At 35.7% G+C, this 18,452-nt stretch overlaps 1 protein-coding gene across 1 annotated transcript in view; it reads right to left on the bottom strand.

The window, feature by feature from the left end:
• Positions 1 to 18,452, bottom strand: part of RTTN (rotatin) — a 202,905-nt gene that overhangs the window by 49,829 nt on the left and 134,624 nt on the right. Inside the window, exons 36-40 of the mRNA XM_011968360.1 lie at positions 16,830 to 17,022; positions 14,689 to 14,779; positions 11,047 to 11,200; positions 8,318 to 8,455; positions 4,876 to 5,093 (exon numbers count right to left, since the gene is read on the bottom strand). Of these exons, the coding sequence (XP_011823750.1) occupies positions 4,876 to 5,093; positions 8,318 to 8,455; positions 11,047 to 11,200; positions 14,689 to 14,779; positions 16,830 to 17,022 (794 nt within the window). The remainder of the gene's footprint in view (positions 1 to 4,875; positions 5,094 to 8,317; positions 8,456 to 11,046; positions 11,201 to 14,688; positions 14,780 to 16,829; positions 17,023 to 18,452) is intronic.

Here is an 18,452-nt window from a genome sequence, read left to right as displayed (position 1 = left end):
AGGTCAGAAGGAATTGGGAAGAGATTTATTTCAAAAGATGAAGCGATGAAGTTCTGACAATTCTGAACACAGAGAGGATATTTAATTCTGGCAAAGAGCATGGAGTTTATGAGTGATAAAAGTCAGCACATTTTAAAATAATGCAATAATTACCTCTAAGGGAAACAAAAGCTGTGCAAGAAAAGAAAGTTAAACACTGTCTGCAACACGGTTCAATTGTGTGTAACACTCACAAATTTAATACCATTCATGCTGCCTATTATCTAATTGGCATTATGGTATATTAATATTAGGAGAATGAGAAGGGAACCCATTTTGGTAGGGTAGGTGGGTGGGGCATGAAAAAAAAGCTAAAGGCTCATTTTCCATAGTAGGAATTCAACAGATAATATCTAAAACTGAATAATCAAGACAAAAAAATATAAGCATGTTATTTCGAGACACGAAAGAGAAGCTATAAAAAGTAGCTAAATGAGGTATAAGTGGTCACCTCTGAGAAAATGAGGAATGAAGGCAAAAATCTCCTACCTTTAGTAAAAACTTACAGATAGAACTGTTTGGTTCTCTAAAATGTGTACACAGTAAAACTGAAATCAAAGCCCCAACCCAAAAACAAACAAACAAAAAGGAAACAAACAGGATTAACCTATGGTAAATTCATATACTTTCCAACATATACTGAAGGAAAGGCTGGAGTGAAGGACTGACTTTCTATCAGTTTCCATACAGTACTTACTGCAGACTGAAAAGCAGCCTGAGCATCTCTGCGACACAGCAAGTGGACACGACTGGAAGTGTGAGGAGCCTGGAGGCAGCAAGGCTGAGAATAAACTCAAGCAACATGTAACTAGCTGCCAGATGATGCAAATACACAAAAAAGAGAAAAATGAAGAAGATACAGAGCAAGAAATAATGTCTTCTCATCAACCAAAATTCCTTTAAATGTCATGCTCTTTCTAGATTAATCCCTTCTGTACACTTAAGTGATGGAGGCTATTCTAGGTCAAGACTTTTTTGCTTTCTTTCCAAAAAGTACTTAATGTAAAAATAGGCTTTTTAATTACAGTGAACATTCATCAACACAACGGTATCTTAAATATATAAGCCTTCCTTTCAACAGATTTACCCTTGAATTTCACCATTTACTACATGTGAGCACAAAATACATCTAAAACAAGACGCAAGAGTTCCTCATTTGCATTACTACTTTTAGGTATCAGATCAAATATAAGGAGCAAAATTAATTCAACATCTCAATTAATATATCAATTATAGACAAAATCTACTACATATAGAGAGATTTTTATTGATCTTGTTATCTATTATGTATTTGCAAATAAAACATACTGAGCACAGTAGGCCCCCTTATCCTTGGGGGATCCATTCCAACACCCCCAGTGGATACCTAAAACCATGAATAGTACCCAACTCCATATAGTCTAAGTTTTATTCCTATGTATATGTAACTACAATAAAGTTTAATTTATAAATTAGGCAGGTAGGAGACTAGCAATAACAAACAATAACACAGAATAGTATAATAAAAATTATGTGATTGTGGCCTCTCTCTCTCAAAGTATCTTACTACAATGCACTCATCCTTCTTCATCTTGTGATTTGTCAGTGTGATAACCAAGATGGCTACACTAAGTGATGAATGGGCACGTATCATATGCAGCATGGGTAAGCTAGACATAGGATGATTCACATCCCGCAGGGGAGACAGAGCAATATTTCATCATACTACTCAGAATGGCATGCAATTTAAAACTTAAGAATTGTGTATTTCTGAAATTTTCCATTTAATATTTTTGGACTACAATCAACCATGGGTAACTGAAGTCACAAAAGGCAAAACTACAGATAAGAGGAGACTACTGTGTCTTCAGAAACTAGGGAAGGTAAAATCTCCACTAAGTCAAATGTGTTCAGTATTTTATGGACAAAAGACAGCTAAATATTTCTTAGAAAATGTTCAAAGTCTGAAACCACCTCAACATGGACTTACAAAAAAACACTTACACATGACTGAAGATGTAAGTATGAATACTTTCAACATGTATCCCCTATGGGACAGTGCTATAAAGCACCATTTAAAAGATAACTCTGCCCAGACATTTTAATTGAAGTTCCAATATTTGGAACTAACAATATTTGTTAGGAGGATGGAGATTTTAGAGGCAGCTGAAACTTAGTAATAATGTAATAAAATCCTATCATTTTGCACTTGAAGAACTGAATCACAAGAAGTGATCTGCCTAACATCCCACATCAAATGTTTCTTGAGTATGGCTTTACAGAAAACTTAAATAAGGATCTTTGAAAGACATCAATTTTAGAATATAATTTCTTTGGATAATTTAAAGACTATAGTTTACTTTGCTTCATATAGCACTTGGCCAAACCCACAGCCTCCATGGACATATAGTAAGCTATATTTATTACTTATCAAAACGTATTTATTACTTATCAAAAGTATTCTAATAATACTTTAATGCACATACCCTATTTCTATAGGGCAAAGAAAACAGTGTTTGTAATTTAACAGGCCCATTAACTGTCCCGACTTACATTAATTACACATTTTGTCAAAAGTGTGCCAGATGTATACTTTCTCTCTTCACTTTCTTTGTCTTAAACTCGCCTGTGCCTTTCTAACAGATGTCATGTATCCAAATTCTACTGCTTACATGAACACAAGAAGTATGATTTATTAGGAAACGTGGTTTAAATAATTGGTTAATATACCCATACTCTCACGAAATACATTTTTTGTAATTTAGAAGAAATAAAGAGGAAAATTAGCTAGTCATTAGGAAAATCGTTGAGATATTCTGTGACTGTAGGCTATCTCATTTTCTTTGTCCAAAAAGGTAACATAAAAAATTATAAACAAAAGCTTTTATAATGAATAATATTACAAAGTATTAGCTAAAACTAAGGGCAAGGTAAATTGCACAAATTCCTCTAGCACAGATTTTTTTTTTCCTGTGTATACTATTATAAACTGATTCATTACCCTACATGGATCCATATGTATTATGAGTCTCATCACGGATCCTTCAAACACAGCACCACAAACAAGATTAAAGAGTTGGGAAATAAAATAGCCCTGGCTTTGCCTGGCTGGAAGTCTTTAAATTTCACCAGGTCCAGGAGGATTGGTTGCAGGACACCCACAGTCATCCATGCAGAGCCAGGCTCCCAGAGCTATTGCCATTTTGGCCTCAGCAAGAAGGGTGGGGCCCAGCACACTGCCCTCACCCCACTCTCCTCTGAGTGAAGTCACTGAAATTCTCTGATCAGAAGTGTGTCAGCAAGAGCAAAAGCCTTTCCCCAAGCAGTACAGTGCTCCAACCAAAGCCAAAGTTAGGAAATTTATAATTAAATTAGATAGGGGTTGTGGTTGGGAGACTTTTGAAAAGGTTTGAATTTTCCTCCTTACAACATTCTTTAAAGTGCAAAACTGGAGACTCAGTTAATCATTGGGAAATAAAGTCTGTTGTTCTGACGGAGAATGAGAAAACTGGGACAATGTCCAGTTTTGTTTTCAACTAAGAAAATTTGAGTGAACTGACAGTGAGGTAGTAGGTACAGGAAAGCTATGGCCTCCCAAGAATAAGAGGCTTTTAGAGAAAGGCTCTGAGGAACCTTCTCCCCTAAAGCTCTATCCAGGCTTCTGAAGGTGCTGCTGGAGATGGATGAGAAAATGGGGGATGCCTTAACAGGCTTCTTATCTATGCTGGAAAGGCAACCAGATTCTGGAGCACAAGAGAGACAAAGTCCCCGAGGAACCCTGTGACACTCTCCACAGGCCAGCTCCTGGGTGGATCAGGAAGCATCTTCTCCTCTCTTACTGGCAATCCTTTCTGCATCTCAACATAATCAAGCCTAGTGCCCAAAATGCACAAGCAGTCATACCAGAAATATCTGCATACTATGACTCTCACAGGCAAAGAAGTGGGTGAAAATCTCCAAATTCTAAGCAACAAAGGGACTATAACAAATCAGCACAGGAACAATCTTCTCTTTGCCAAATGTGGCGGGCTGATTGGGAAGCTGAAGCAAATTCTTCAATAAACAATTCTACTACTTTTCCACCTTTCAGTGAGAAGACAAAAATCATAAAACCATATGATTAAAAAGAATAATTTTAAACACTGAAAAACTGAAAATATTCCTATTTGTAAAAAACAATGTAAACTTTGTTTAAAACACAGTTTTTTGTCTAAATACACAAACTTTGTCTAAAAACACACAGTTTTAAAAAAATTACTAATCTACTCATAAAATAATACTTTAGTGATTTTAGAATGTTTTCTGATGAGTCAAATTCTTGATTCACAGTTTAGACCGTAAACATAATTTTATAAGATAAAACAGGCAACAGGGCTTGGAAAGGGGGCATTTTCTTCCAAATGTGCCAGACAAGTCCACTTACCTATGCATGTAACCAACCCCAAAATTCTGTAGTCCATTTATAGAAAACAAATGTCACTTAGAATATATTTTCAGAGACACAGACGTATCTTTAAAATTGCAATAAATTTTGAACTATAACTGCGTTCCTGAAATATATTCATTTTGGTCATGATATGAAACACTGTTTTGATCAACTGTTAGATTTAGATTAGTAATATTTCACTTCAAATTTTTACATCATACTCACTGAAGAAACTGGTCAACATAAGCAGGTGGGGCTAAGGAGGAGACAGTTAATTTAACTTGATAAACTTTTGTATCATTTAAACAGTCATAATAAGCATCACTATTTCTTAATTTAAATGACTGAGAAAGCTTTTAACAAGAACATGACTGAAAGTCAATTCATTTAAATGCTAAATAAAGTTTCTGAAAAACCAAGAAATGACATACCTGAAGAATTACCTCACTAAGTCGTTCTAGAGATTTCTGATTTTCCTGAGTCTCATCAAGAAGTGAAGCCATTGTTGGACTATGGCATAAATTTGTTTTGCTCTTAGCCTGGAGATGCCCTTTTGCTTCTTCAGTCAAGAGAATAGAAAGGAATTGCAGGCTGGCAGTATACAGGGCAGGACACGTGGCAGACAAGCCTGCACATTTGCAGAACATACCTAAAAGGATAATTTCAGATGTGAATGTTTGAAAATTTCTTCAAAATTAAACAAAGAAGGAAATCAAATTGATTTTAAAGTAACTATACTCTGGATCATCTAGATTACCAACTTATGTGATTGTGTTGCAATTTTTAAAGGAGCTGATGCCAAACAGAACTTAAAAGCAAGACTTAGTATGCAGTGTTGGCACAATGTACAAACAAATATTTCACAGCAGTTCAGACAGCACATGAGTGGTCATGAACTGATGATTCACAAACTTAATACAGAGTAGAAAGAACAGGCCAAACTCAAAAGGAATTTACACTGAAACAGTCATTATTAATTTTCTATTGTGAACACTGATGTTGTTTAATCAAAATAATATGTGTTGTTTTACATTTTATTAACTTGAAAAATTGGATTTATAATTTTATTTGATTTTATATTTTAGATTTATGCTTGTGTGAGAATTATAACCACAAAAATTTTTGCTTAGATTTTGGCATGTACAAATTAAAGTTACATAAGAAAAATAAAGTAGCAGTGGGGTTTCATAAGAATTATGTTCATTTAAATGATATCCAAATATTAGTCAAGTCTGAGAAAAGACTGTTATAGATAACACAAGTTATGGGGTGACCACGAGATGTTTTAAATGTATATGGGCATATGAGATGGAAATTGATTAAAAAAACAAAAACAAAAACCAAAAATAAAACCATGGCAAAAAAATCAATAATTGTTATTAATGTTTTCATTAACATTACTATTATTAAAACCATTTATGCAGTAAGTTACTTTTGGTTAGCACTACTATTACATAAAACTGTACACATATTTTGAAGGAAGGTTTTGAATTTAATATGTATTTATCACTAGAGAAACAGTGTCAGGTAAAGTTTAAGTCAGAGGTCAGCAAACTTTTTCTGTAAAGGGCCAACTAGCAAGTATTTTATACTCCGCAGGAAACTGGCTTTTTCACAACTATTCACCTCAACTGTTGTAGCATGAAAGCAGCCATATGAAATATGTAAATGAGTGTGGTTATATTCCAATAAAACTTTATTTACCAAAACAAGCTGCTGGCCAGATTCATCTAATGTGGGTAGCATCATGCTTTCTATTGATAATATTGGCGATTCAGGTGATAAACTAATTTTCCCTCAATAAATACAAGAAGAAAATCCCAACGTCTTAATCAGCCAATCTCTTTCAATTATTATATTTTAAACAAAATAATGATATCCTGTGTGGACACTGTACTCCATGGTAGACTCAGAACTCCTATATCCAGAAAACTAACAATTCTGTTCCTTGTTAAACATGCATTTTGCCATAATTCTTACCATCGCTTTGGTTAAAAATTGTATCATGCATTTAACTTTACCGAATGATCAAATGATAAATGTTAAAAAAAAATCAGTCAGTTGAATTAGCAGGTACTTTAGAAACTTAAAATAACTCAATTTTGAGTACATTTAAGCAGGTTGTTTAAAAAGGTTACATAAATGTTAGTTATGAATATTTATGTTAAAAAACAGCTTTTTGCTATGCTAAAATTTAGGAGGCTTCATGAAAAATTAAAGATTAGTTATTTTAAGATAACCATGTTTATTTTAGTGGGCAACTATCATATGAAAAACATAAAAATAATTATACTATACTCTTGGCATTTCTGTACTCTAAGAAAATTCTGATGTCATGAGAAAGTTATCACAACTTTCCATGTTATCATGTATACAGGATTTTATATATGAAGATGTATCTGCATACAATGCACATATGTCAGAAATGATACTGGTTTCTATACCAATACAAGAAAATTTATCTCATTGTTTTATAATCATATCATACGTACCTTTATAAAACCACAGGCTTAAAACTGACAAATGGGATCTAAGCTAAAGAGCTTCTGCACAGCAAAACAAACTATCATCAGAGTGAACAGGCAACCTACACAATGGGAGAACATTTTTGCAATCTATCCATCTGACAAAGGTCTAACATCCAGAATCTACAAATTCACAAGAACTTAAACAAATTCACAAGAAAAAAACAAACAACCCCATCAAAAAGTGGGCGAAGGATATGAACAGACACTTCTCAAAAGACGACATTTATGTGGCCAACACACACATGAAAAAAAAAAATTCATCATCACTGGTCATCAGATAAATGTAAATCAAAACCACAATGAGATACCATCTCACATCAGTTAGAATGGTGATTATTCAAAAGTCAGGAAAACAACAGATGCTGGCGAGGCTGTGGAGAACACAGGAAAGCTTTTACACTGCTGGTGGGAGTATAAATTAGTTCAACCATTGTGGAAGACAGTGTGGCAATTCCTTAAGCATCTAGAACCAGAAATACCATTTGACCCAGCAATCCCATTACTGGGTATATACCCAAAGTTTTATAAATCATCCTACTATAAAGACAAATGCACATGTATGTTTACTGTGGCACTGTTCACAATAGCAAAGACTTGGAACCAACTCAAATGCCCTTCAGTGACAGACTGGATAAAGAAAATGCAGCACACATACACCATGGAACACCATGCAGCCATAAAACAAGAATGAGTTCATGTCCTTTCAGATACATGGATGAAGCTGGAAGCCATCATTCTTAGCAAACTGACACAGGAACAGAAAATCAAACACTGCATATTCTCATTCACAAGTGAGAGTTGAACAATGAGAACACATGGACACAGGGAGGGGAACATCAAACACTGTGTCAGGGGGTGAGAAGCAAGGGGAGGGAGAGCATTAGGACAAATACCTAATGCATGCGGGGCTTAAAACCTAGATGACGGGTTGATAGGTGCAGCAAACCACCATGGCACATGTATTCCTGTGTAACAAACCTGCACATTCTGCACATGTATCCCAGAACTCAAAGTAAAATTTAAAAAAACCAAGAGTGGCCAATACAATAAAAGAGAGCTTCAGGGATGATGTCTTTAAAAAGCTTTAAAAATAAAAAAAATAATAAAACCACAGGCTTTTCTAACTCACTTTTATGTTATCTTAAAATGTGTTTCAATTTTTCAAAAATGCATTTTTGGGGGCGCTCAAGAACACTGCAAATTTTTCAAAGCAAGCACCCTGATATCTCTTTTATATGCACGCCATAATTACTTAATTGTAGTGAATTTACATATCTAAACAGGCAGAATAATTATCTCATTTTATTAGCAGAACTCCCCCAAGATTATGCAAGTATCTTCTTACCAATCACTGCTGTCCAGTGCTCGGCCAGGGCCACGGTAATAGACGGGAGTGTGACGGCACCAGCTTTCCTCAGGAGCGTGGCCAGAAGATTAAATAAATGTGTCCATGTGTGATAAAAAGCTGATATTAACTCTTTATCTACAAAATTAATCAAAACACTTCAAGTTATCAACACAAAGGAAAAGAACCTTTCAAGATATGAAACTTAACACAGACACTTCATTACACTTAAAATGAGGGGTGTGTACTTATCAAATGAAGACAAATCTAATTCAGCATTATCCAACAGTTATTTCAATTAACTTCTCTTTTCCATTGCTTCTTGTGATATCTCCCCTCCACCCTCCTGCATATAAAGCCACACTCGCGAACTCTGCTCTTATTAAAGCATACTCAAGAACAATCAGAAGGTGTGACAAACTGAATATTAAGCCATGACTGCAGAACTACATATTGGCACATTATCAAAACATGTCATTGTTTGTGCTACTTTTGTCAGAGTAAGTTTTCCCCTATTTCCTTTATCCCCTCCAGCAGCTTTGTGCAGGGGTGAAAGGAAAGCACAGTGTGCCAAGGTCAAAGTAGAAAAGAAGGAATTTCTTTGAAGAACCAAGAAAAGTATCATCCCACAAAGAAAAGCACGACACAAAAGAAGATTCTGCAGCTCTTCCTATGGCTAAGGATGTAGCAATTAACCTTCTAGGATGAGGACACATTTTCCCTTCTCTGCACTCAGGTAAATGGAAGCTGTAGAGCAGTCGCCGAGGACTCTCTCTGGCCATGCCATCAGGAGGATTTGTCATCTTTTATCAAATTCCACTATAATGTAAACTTTATAGGACGTTAACCCAGAGGACATCCATCTAGGTGTACTGAGCTCCTACGAGGTACTTGAAAATTGCACCTTCCCAGGACAATCCTTGGTGTTTTTCATCCCTTTTGCCATTAGTGGCTCCCTAAAGAATTTGTTTTAGAAATATGTTTCCTCATTGCCATCCCCATAAGGTTTTAATTCCCCAGATATACTGTATATCTCTTTATGTACTATATGTACATCTGTACTTTGTACATAAAAAGGCTAAGTATAGAGCTTACTGTTTTTATTCAATACAGGCTTAAGAATAGCTGAATAAAACATTTAAGCTGAAAATTAAGTTAAAAATTAAAGACCTATTAACACCAAATTTAGCTTTGTACCTATACTTGCTAAATAACTTTTCATGTAATTTATTTATTTTTATATATCACGATGTATCAATTTACATACATAAATTAACAATTCATAATACATAATAGCAATATAATAAACTCTTATAAAATCATTTAAAAGTTATTTTTTCCAGAAAAAAATTTAAAAACTTCTTAAAAAATATTTTTAGTGAACTTTTAAAGTATTTTGCTAGATATAAGAAAACAATTTTTAATTTAACCAGCTAATAGATGTACATTCAGACATTGTTGGTATTTTTTCCTTTCAGCGCTTGATGTAATTAATGATGGGTTAAACAACTTTTATGTAATTAAATAAATATATACTACTTCCATTTAATTTTCAAAGCCCAAATCATACAGAAAGGCAAGAGGATCAATAAAAAGCATTCACAAGGCAGTCAATAGCAGCCAAGATACACAGACCACCTTTTGCTACATGACCTTGGGATCGAACAATTAACCAAAGGTCCTCCAGCTGCTGTCATCTATTCACCACAGTTTTGTGGCACTAGTCTTGCAAACATCTTGTGTATCTTCCATGAACTCAACATCAATGTTTCTCAAGGAATTCTCAAGAAAAATCAAGAAGAGAAATACTAAGTAATAAGATTGTCTCAGGTAGAGTTGAGCTTTGGGAGGCTACAAACCATTGTAATTTCTAAGATGTTTTTGCCTCACCCTGTTCTCCCCAGAATCAGTTTTCACTCCTTAGGAACTGGGGGTGATATCATCTTGCTGAGCTTGTCCAGTCTAACCTAATAAGCTGAGTTAGGATATCACTGCCACTTGTTGAATTTCTAAGTAAGGAATTACTATTCCTTTAACATCGAGATCATTTTAACACTGATGAGATGCTGAGAACTGGCTCTGCTGGGTATCATAACACACTTCATTTTCCAGATCTAAAACCAAGTAAATCCACAGTTCAAATAAAAACGAACTGAAAGGTAAAGAGAATTACCAAATGGTCAATTACTTCATTATAAATGATTATTTCCACTTTTGAAACAATTATATTAGATTTTGACAAAGATCCTACTTTGCTTTAATTTTCTCCACTAAGCATTACATTCAACTTTTCATCATAAAATATTTTCTCTGAAGATAACATTAGATCACAAAATATATACACATTTCAACAATTTAGGACCTTAGAAAATTTTTGATATATTGTAGATTGGCTTATACTTGTTATTGGGAATGATTTATCAGGTTTTTAGCCTTAGCCATAGTTTATAAGAATAATTAATACCCAGAACTCACTGTACTTTCTAACATCACATAGAGAGCTTTGCTCTCATTTCTTAAGACTCAAGCGTAGTCCATTATTATACTATACACTTGTCTTAAGTAGTATCATTAAAAGACATCCAAACTATGAAACATATTATCAAAGCCTTCCAAAATACTAGCAAAAAGAAACTGAAAAGTAACCTTCAAGTGAATTTCTGGAACAGAGTAAGTTTTTTTCCTCAATATTATTAACTTACATTCTAAACTAAAACAACTAAGCTTACCTAATACATCTTTGGTACATATGATGAGAATTCCAATGATATTGGTGATAAGAGGTTTCATAAGCTCATCCTGAATCACAAGGTCAGGCTCCACCAATAAACATGACTGCAGAAGCCTGGACAAAGAGGATAGGTATTCCAGGAGAAAGGAAACCTATTTGAAAAGGAGATAGGGTAAAATCAAACATGCCATATAAAAAGCCCATCTCAGTGATACAGTATTTTACTTTTGGAACACAAGTTAATAAAAAATAAAATATTAATCATAATTTTTCAAGATCTGAAATTAACACATAGCAGACAAAGCATTATTTTTCTCATAAGCATGTCATTAATAGCCCTATTAATACTGTCAACTATACACCAAACAAGCAATATTTTCCAAGTCAAGTTTTAAATTTCATTTAAAAAGTAAAATCTTGACCAGATGTGGTGGCCAACACATTCGTACTGTAATGCCAGTCCTTTGAGAGGCCAAGGTGGGCAGATGGCTTGAGCCCAGGAGTTTGAGACCAGCCTGGGCAATATGGCGAGATCCTGTTTCCACAAAAAATATAAAAATTAGCTGGGCATGGTGGTGCATGCCTGCAATCCCAGCTACTTGGGAGGCTGAGATGGGAGGACCACTTGAGCCCAGAAGGTAGAGGCTATAGTGAGCTGTGATCACACCACCGAACTCCAGTCTGGGTGACACAGCAAAACTCTGTTTCAAAAGAAAAAAAAAGTCTCTATGTTTTTCAAGTAGTCAAATTATGACATCAATATTCTGGAAGAAGTAGAAAAGTGTATAACAAAGCCATAAAGTCTATAATTTTGTAAAGAAAGATAGATTACAAAAATATCCTTCAAAGTGCATAAGTGGGGGTGGGGGCTATCTAGCCTAATAGCCTAGTTATTGCTACAAATAAAATGCAAATATGTTCTATTTTTGCCCTCAGTATAAAAATACTATTATTAACTATAAGAGAAAAAATTAAATCATCTTCAATATTACCAACAAAACCATCTCTGGAATTTGCCTGATGCTAATATTGTTAAGTATTAACTGGCAAAAGCACTTTTCAGAAAAATAATCCTCTGAATATGTAACAATTAAAGAATGAGCTGTGATGTCTCATTTGTCCACTACCCTCAAGCAATGAGCCAGTTACATATAAGTGAATTTTATAAAGATATTCTGAAATCAGTCATTCTCTCTCTGTACACACACACACACACACACACAGACACACACTTCTTCCTCTCACCTTATTCTGGGGTTGTAAGAGGGTAATGAAGAGTCGAGGGCCTGTTGTAAATTTGTCGAGTATGTGTCTCTGAAGTCAACGGTCTCAGACTATTTACAAATAGTTCTGTCCTACTTCTCCTGATGAATGCATCCTCCCTTTATCTAATCTGCCAACTTACTTTATGTAAAAATGTAGGTGGTTCTAGACTACACAAACTCTTCAGTTTGTGAAATTTAATTTGTTTATTGCTGTGAAGTCTTGAGACTTCATATTACATTCATATTCTACACTACTGAAATTACAGCAAGTCTGACCTCTGGATGTATGAAATCTTACCATACATAGATAAACCATGCCAGGTGAGGCAAGAAGTGTTATAGAGAAAAAGCTGAATTGCTAAAGATTCTTTTGTATATGATCACATTCAAGATTAAATAAAATATTAATGTATTAAGAGTAGTTAATAAAGTAACTCTTTTTCTATGTATGGCTCTCTTAAAAAAAAAATACCAATCAACCAACCACAAACTTTAATACATCATACCTTTAGCAGAGTATAACCGCGCCACCAGGGCTCTGACCACGCCGTCTGCTGCAGGCACTCGCAGCCTGCTCCCTCACCTCCCCAGCTTTCTGCTTAAGTGTCACCTTTAGGAGACCTTTTCCGACCACACTACCTAAAAATAGCCACCTCTCCCCTTGCTGACACACCGCTTTTACCCATCCTCAATTACTTTTCTCATACCATTTGTGACTATCTGATAAAATACATTTCATGTACTTGCTTACTGTCTCCTGCATTTATGACAGACTCTACGTGAGCAGAGATGTTCGTCTGCTTTGTTCAAGGACGTATCACTAGCACCTAGAACAGAATCTGGTAAAGCAGAGGCTCAAGAAATTTCTGGAATGAGTGAATGATCTTATATTAATACCAAGAGCCCAAAAGCATTTAATCTACATAAGACCAGCTAGTGCACTGGTTAAGAATGTAGGCCCTGGAACTGACCTGCATGGGTTGGAATCTATGTCAGAGACCTTGAACAAGTCACTCACCTCTCTGGGCCTCAGGCATTTCCTTTATGACATTAACGAAACTTCATGATTATTGTGAAGATTACATGAATTAACAAAAACAAATACCCATAAATCGTTGCTACTGCTATTATTCACTCATCGCACAAGGATCAAGTGAGTAGCTGTCTTGAGACAAGCCCTGCGCCAGACACTCAGAACACAACGGAATGTAACAGCCAGCAAGGCCCTGACTTCATGGAGCTGACTGTGCCCCTGTGGTCTCATCTTGCCCTCATAGATTCTGCTCCAGCCACTCTGCCCTCCTTGCTGTTTCTTGGATAGGCCAAGCATACCCCAACCTCAGGGGTCCTGCAATGACCACAGGACTAACTTCACTAACTTCGGGTTCCACGTCACTGACTAATCATCCTAAGCGGAACAGCCCTACCCTTCCAACTCTGCCATCACTTTAATTTTTCTTCTGAGATGTCTATCATCATCAGGCATATATGGATTTTCTAATTATCTATTCTCCCAACTTGTGGAAGGGTCTTTGTTTTATTCACTTGGAGAATATCCAGGCAGACAGCAGGTACTCAACAAAGATTTGCTGGATGGAGAGCAGAAAAATGGAGGAGACAGTCATTATGCAATAGGCATGCTCGGGTGAAAACACTGCACCAGGACAAGTGCTTCAAAGACCATGTGTGTAGCGTTCCCAAACTCTGTAATGGCGTCTGTCTTATTCAGTTCAAAGAACACATCTCAAAGCAAGAGATACTGGTCTACTTCATCTTTAATTCAGCACCTCCCAAAAAATCTTGCAGCCCTTCTTAAAATTTGCATTTTGAAATAAAATTTTTGTTAGCAACAGCTACATGAATAATTGTTAAGCATGTTTTATAAATAGATTCTAGCTATAGGCAAGAATTTAAAACAGTAAATATCTGTGAAGGAACAATAATACATCACTTTCATCAAATTGGGCTTTGAAAACACATATAACTTAGCCACCAAATATTTTAACAACTTTAACTTTGGTGTAAATAACAGACATAACAGAGATAGCCTAAAATCACAGAAGCAGGAGGTGAACTACACCAATGTCCCTCTTTATTAAAGTGGTGCTCCAAGATATCCAGACACTTGATCATACATTCAAAGCTGGTTAATGCTGGAGTCAAGAATAGAATCCAAGTCTTCAAACCCCACCTCTTTTCTAACATCCAAACATGTCCCATATTAAAATTTTAAGTCACATATTTCAAATAATCTCATCATATCATGTATATTTTGAGAAGTTTTCATCCTTCTCCTATGACTAGTATCTCCTCATAAGATTTTTACTTTTGACACCTAACATAAACAAACCCACAAACAGACCTGAGACGCTTACCTGAGCCTGAGTGTGTTCAGCTGGAGGTGATGAAGGCAGCAGGGCTCTGAGTTCCTGAACACATGTCTGTATGAGGGTAGCATCTGCAATGCTGTGACAATCGGAAAAAGAAAATCCTTCAGAAGATTAGTATACTTTTTATTAACGATTAAGAAATCAGAATTTGAAGTTTAAAGGTAACTCGAATACAATTCAAGAGAAAGGATCTTTATAAGTAAAGAAAATGTTTATAAAAAGACATCTCAAAGAATTTCAAATTGTATCCTGGGTTACCTTCAAACAGGAAAATATCTTGTCAGAGAAAAGTGAGAAGCAAAGAGTTGTGAAGAAAATATCTAAAGAAATCTAATTAAAAGCAGAATAAAATATAATACAGCCCATTAAGGAAAGGAAGAAAGCAAATGAGTAACAGGAATCTTGGTGGTTACTTTCCTAATAGCAAAAATACTGGCTAAAATAGCAAAACCACTGTTCATATTTAGAAAGTAACGAAAACAAAATAAAGTAAAACAGGCCAGGCGCGGTGGCTCACACCTGTAATCCCAACACTTTGGGAGGCCAAGGCGGGCGGATCACCTGGGGTCAGGAGTTCGAGACCAGCCTGGTGAACATGGTGAAACCCCGTCTCTACTAAAAATACCAAAAATTAGCCGGGTGTAGTGGCGGATGCCTGTAATCCCAGCTACTCAGGAGGCTGAGAGAGGAGAATCGCTTGAACCCAGGAGGCGGAGGTTGCAGTGAGCCAAGATCACACCATTGCACTCCAGCCTGGCCAACAAGAGTGAAACTCCGTGTCAAAAAAATTAAATAAAATAAAAAAAATAATAATAAAAATAAAGTAAAACAGGTAGGTTTTTTTTAAGTCAAAAATGAAAAACAGGTATGGAAATATAAGCCTTTGTCATAAAAGGTCTTTTAATGCCCCTGTGGCCTCAATGCCACATCAGGCTCTTAGCTGACTCGTAAGAAGCAAAGAATATCCTATCCCTAGAGCTCTATTTTGGTCATCTTCAGGCAGGAGCATCCAGGAAGGAAAGCCAACTGGCTAGCAGTTACTTTTCCAATCTGAGTACGCACAGTAGAAATATGACCAATAAATATCAAAGCCAGAACAAACTCATTGCATATCATACATGTTAAAGGAATAATTACAATTGAATGAGATGAAACAAGGAATCTTTCTTTTCGAGTTTATATTTTTTAGAATTCTTTTAATATCCCCAAAACAAAGAGAAGGCACTATGATTTGGCAAAAAGACGGAAAACATTTCAGATGGTGAATGTTCCAAGGCAAAGAGACAGAGAGACAGAGAAATGCAAATAAACATGTGGTCGAAAGGGGGTGGGTATGGTTGGCTAGAATAAACTGGACACCATAAGAAAAGAGAAGTAACACTTACTAGCAGATAAGGGGGTATCCTAGATACCATCACTTTTAATTCTCACACTAACCCCATTAAATAGGTGTTAATGACACAGTAGAGATTAATTTCCCAAGGCTGCAAGCTACTGAGTGAATGAACTACAATTAGACCTCAGGTCAGCCTGAATTCAGTATCTAGTCCTTTTCTACTATACTTTATTAGAAATTCAGAAAAAATATGTTACAGACTGATTAATATCAAATAAGTGAGTAATAAAAATTCAAAGAATTTTTCTTTGAATTTAATTTCCCTAAATTTTATCAGAATACTTTCTGATGAAAAGTTTAATTTCCCATAACAAAATAACTCCAAATGAATTTAACCAATAATTTTTCAACCCAGGGACATTATTCTTATATGACCACTAAAAAGATAAATTCCCAAACTCCCTCACATCCATTAAGAATAGTGGATAGCACCATATTCCTTAAGTGTGCTGGAGGATAAATAAGGTTTAGAATCCATGAATTTTAGAAAGCAGGAGTTTTTCTTTGGCCTTAATAGTCAAGATAACAAACTAATACAAGTGCTTTAATAGATGTAAAATAAAAACTATCAAGACAATTCTGGCAAAAGCAAACTCCTAGAGTTCAATGAGCCTAAAAAAGAATAAAGCTGTATTCCCAGGTCACAAGAAATCTTATATTAAGTCATGAATACAGCTTGTGTAAATTTATCTCTACTAACATGCCTCTCTAGGAGTATTTAATCTCTTACCTACAGAGAAGTTCTATGAGATGAGCTTGTCGAAAAGCCTTTGCGGTGTCTCTGGGAGCAATCGTCAAGAGGTTGTCCAAGAGGCTGCACATTGCTGAAAGAAGAGATGGAGTAACAAAAACACACAGTTTGGGCAGGGGGGCAGGAAGAGATGAATCATGAGGTGGCCGTGGTGATGTACTTTCCTGGTGACCTATTATTGAAAATAAACATAAGAATTAGTATTTTATTTACCTTACAGCTATGTACAATACTCAAAAGTTCTTATAATCATAGGAAAGTTCCTGAAAATGATAATGGACAGTTAGGGAATTGCCTTAGTTGCTTGGACCATCTTAACCTTAAGGCTAGGGGTCAGGCTATCCCTGCTACTCCTGACCTCCACCCTCCACCATGTGTGGATGCAGATATGTACACACGAATATTGTCATATGCAGAAGAGACAAGTCAGAAAGGGTAGAACATGACTTCATGCCCCAAGTATTCAGACACTGAGGAACAAATAGATGATTTACAATCCTTTTTCTGAAACCCGAGGGGCCAGAAGTGTATCCAAATTCAAATATCTTTAGATGTTTTTTGGAGTAAAATCTTACTATTTTTATTATTTTTTAATTTTTAATTATGGATATATAATCATTGTACATATTTATGGGGTACAGATGATATTTTGATACAGGCATACTATGTACAATGCTCAAATCAAGGTAACTGGGACATCCATCACCTCAAACATTTATCATTTCTTTGTGTTGGGAACATTCCAACGCCACTCCTTTAGTTATTTTGAAATATACAACAAATTACTGTTAACTATAGTTACCTTGTTGTGCTACTGAACACTAGCTCTTATTCCTCCTAACCGTATTTTGTACCCACTAACCATCCCGTCTTTATCCCTGGCTCTCCACGGTTTGGCCTCTGGTAACCCTCATTCTACTCTCTATCTTCTTCATGAGTTCAACTTTTTCTTTTAGTTCCCAAATATGAGCTGCAATATTTGTCTTTCTGTGCCTGGCTTATTTCACTTAACACAATGGCCTCCAGTTCCATCCTTGTTGCTGCAAATGACAGGACTTCATTCTTTTCTCTGTCTGAGTAATATTTCATTGTGTACATATATGGTTCATTTTCTTTATCCATTCATTTGCTGACGGAACTTAGACTAATTCCTTATCTTGGCTATTATGAATGGTGTTGCAATCAACATGGGAGTGCAGCTATCTCGTCGATATGCTTTTTTTTTTTCTTTTGGATATATACTCAGCAGCTGGATTGCTGGATCAGAGAGGGTAGGTTCTATTTTTAGTTTTTGAGGAACCTGCATTCTGTTCTCCACAGTGGTTCCCAACAACACTGTATGAGAGCTCCCTTTTCTCCAAAATACTTTCAGACTTTAGAACAGTAATAAGGTACCTGCACCTACATTAGTTAACACCTCCATTAACCTTTGAGCATTTCCCTTACTTTCTGGCACAGCAAGATGTTCCAGGTTCATCTTGTTCTTTCCTAGCCCAAGCTCTAAAATTGGATATTTGTTCCAAAGTGTCAATTCCCTAAAGTGGAGAACGGAGTTTAGAAAACAAGATTTGGGCACTAAATGTATACATTGCTATTTGGCGT

This window comes from Mandrillus leucophaeus, unplaced genomic scaffold (genome assembly GCF_000951045.1).
Source record: "Mandrillus leucophaeus isolate KB7577 unplaced genomic scaffold, Mleu.le_1.0 Scaffold84, whole genome shotgun sequence".
In the NCBI taxonomy this organism is placed as follows: Eukaryota; Metazoa; Chordata; class Mammalia; order Primates; family Cercopithecidae; genus Mandrillus; species Mandrillus leucophaeus.
This window is presented reverse-complemented; position numbering and strand designations above follow the sequence as displayed.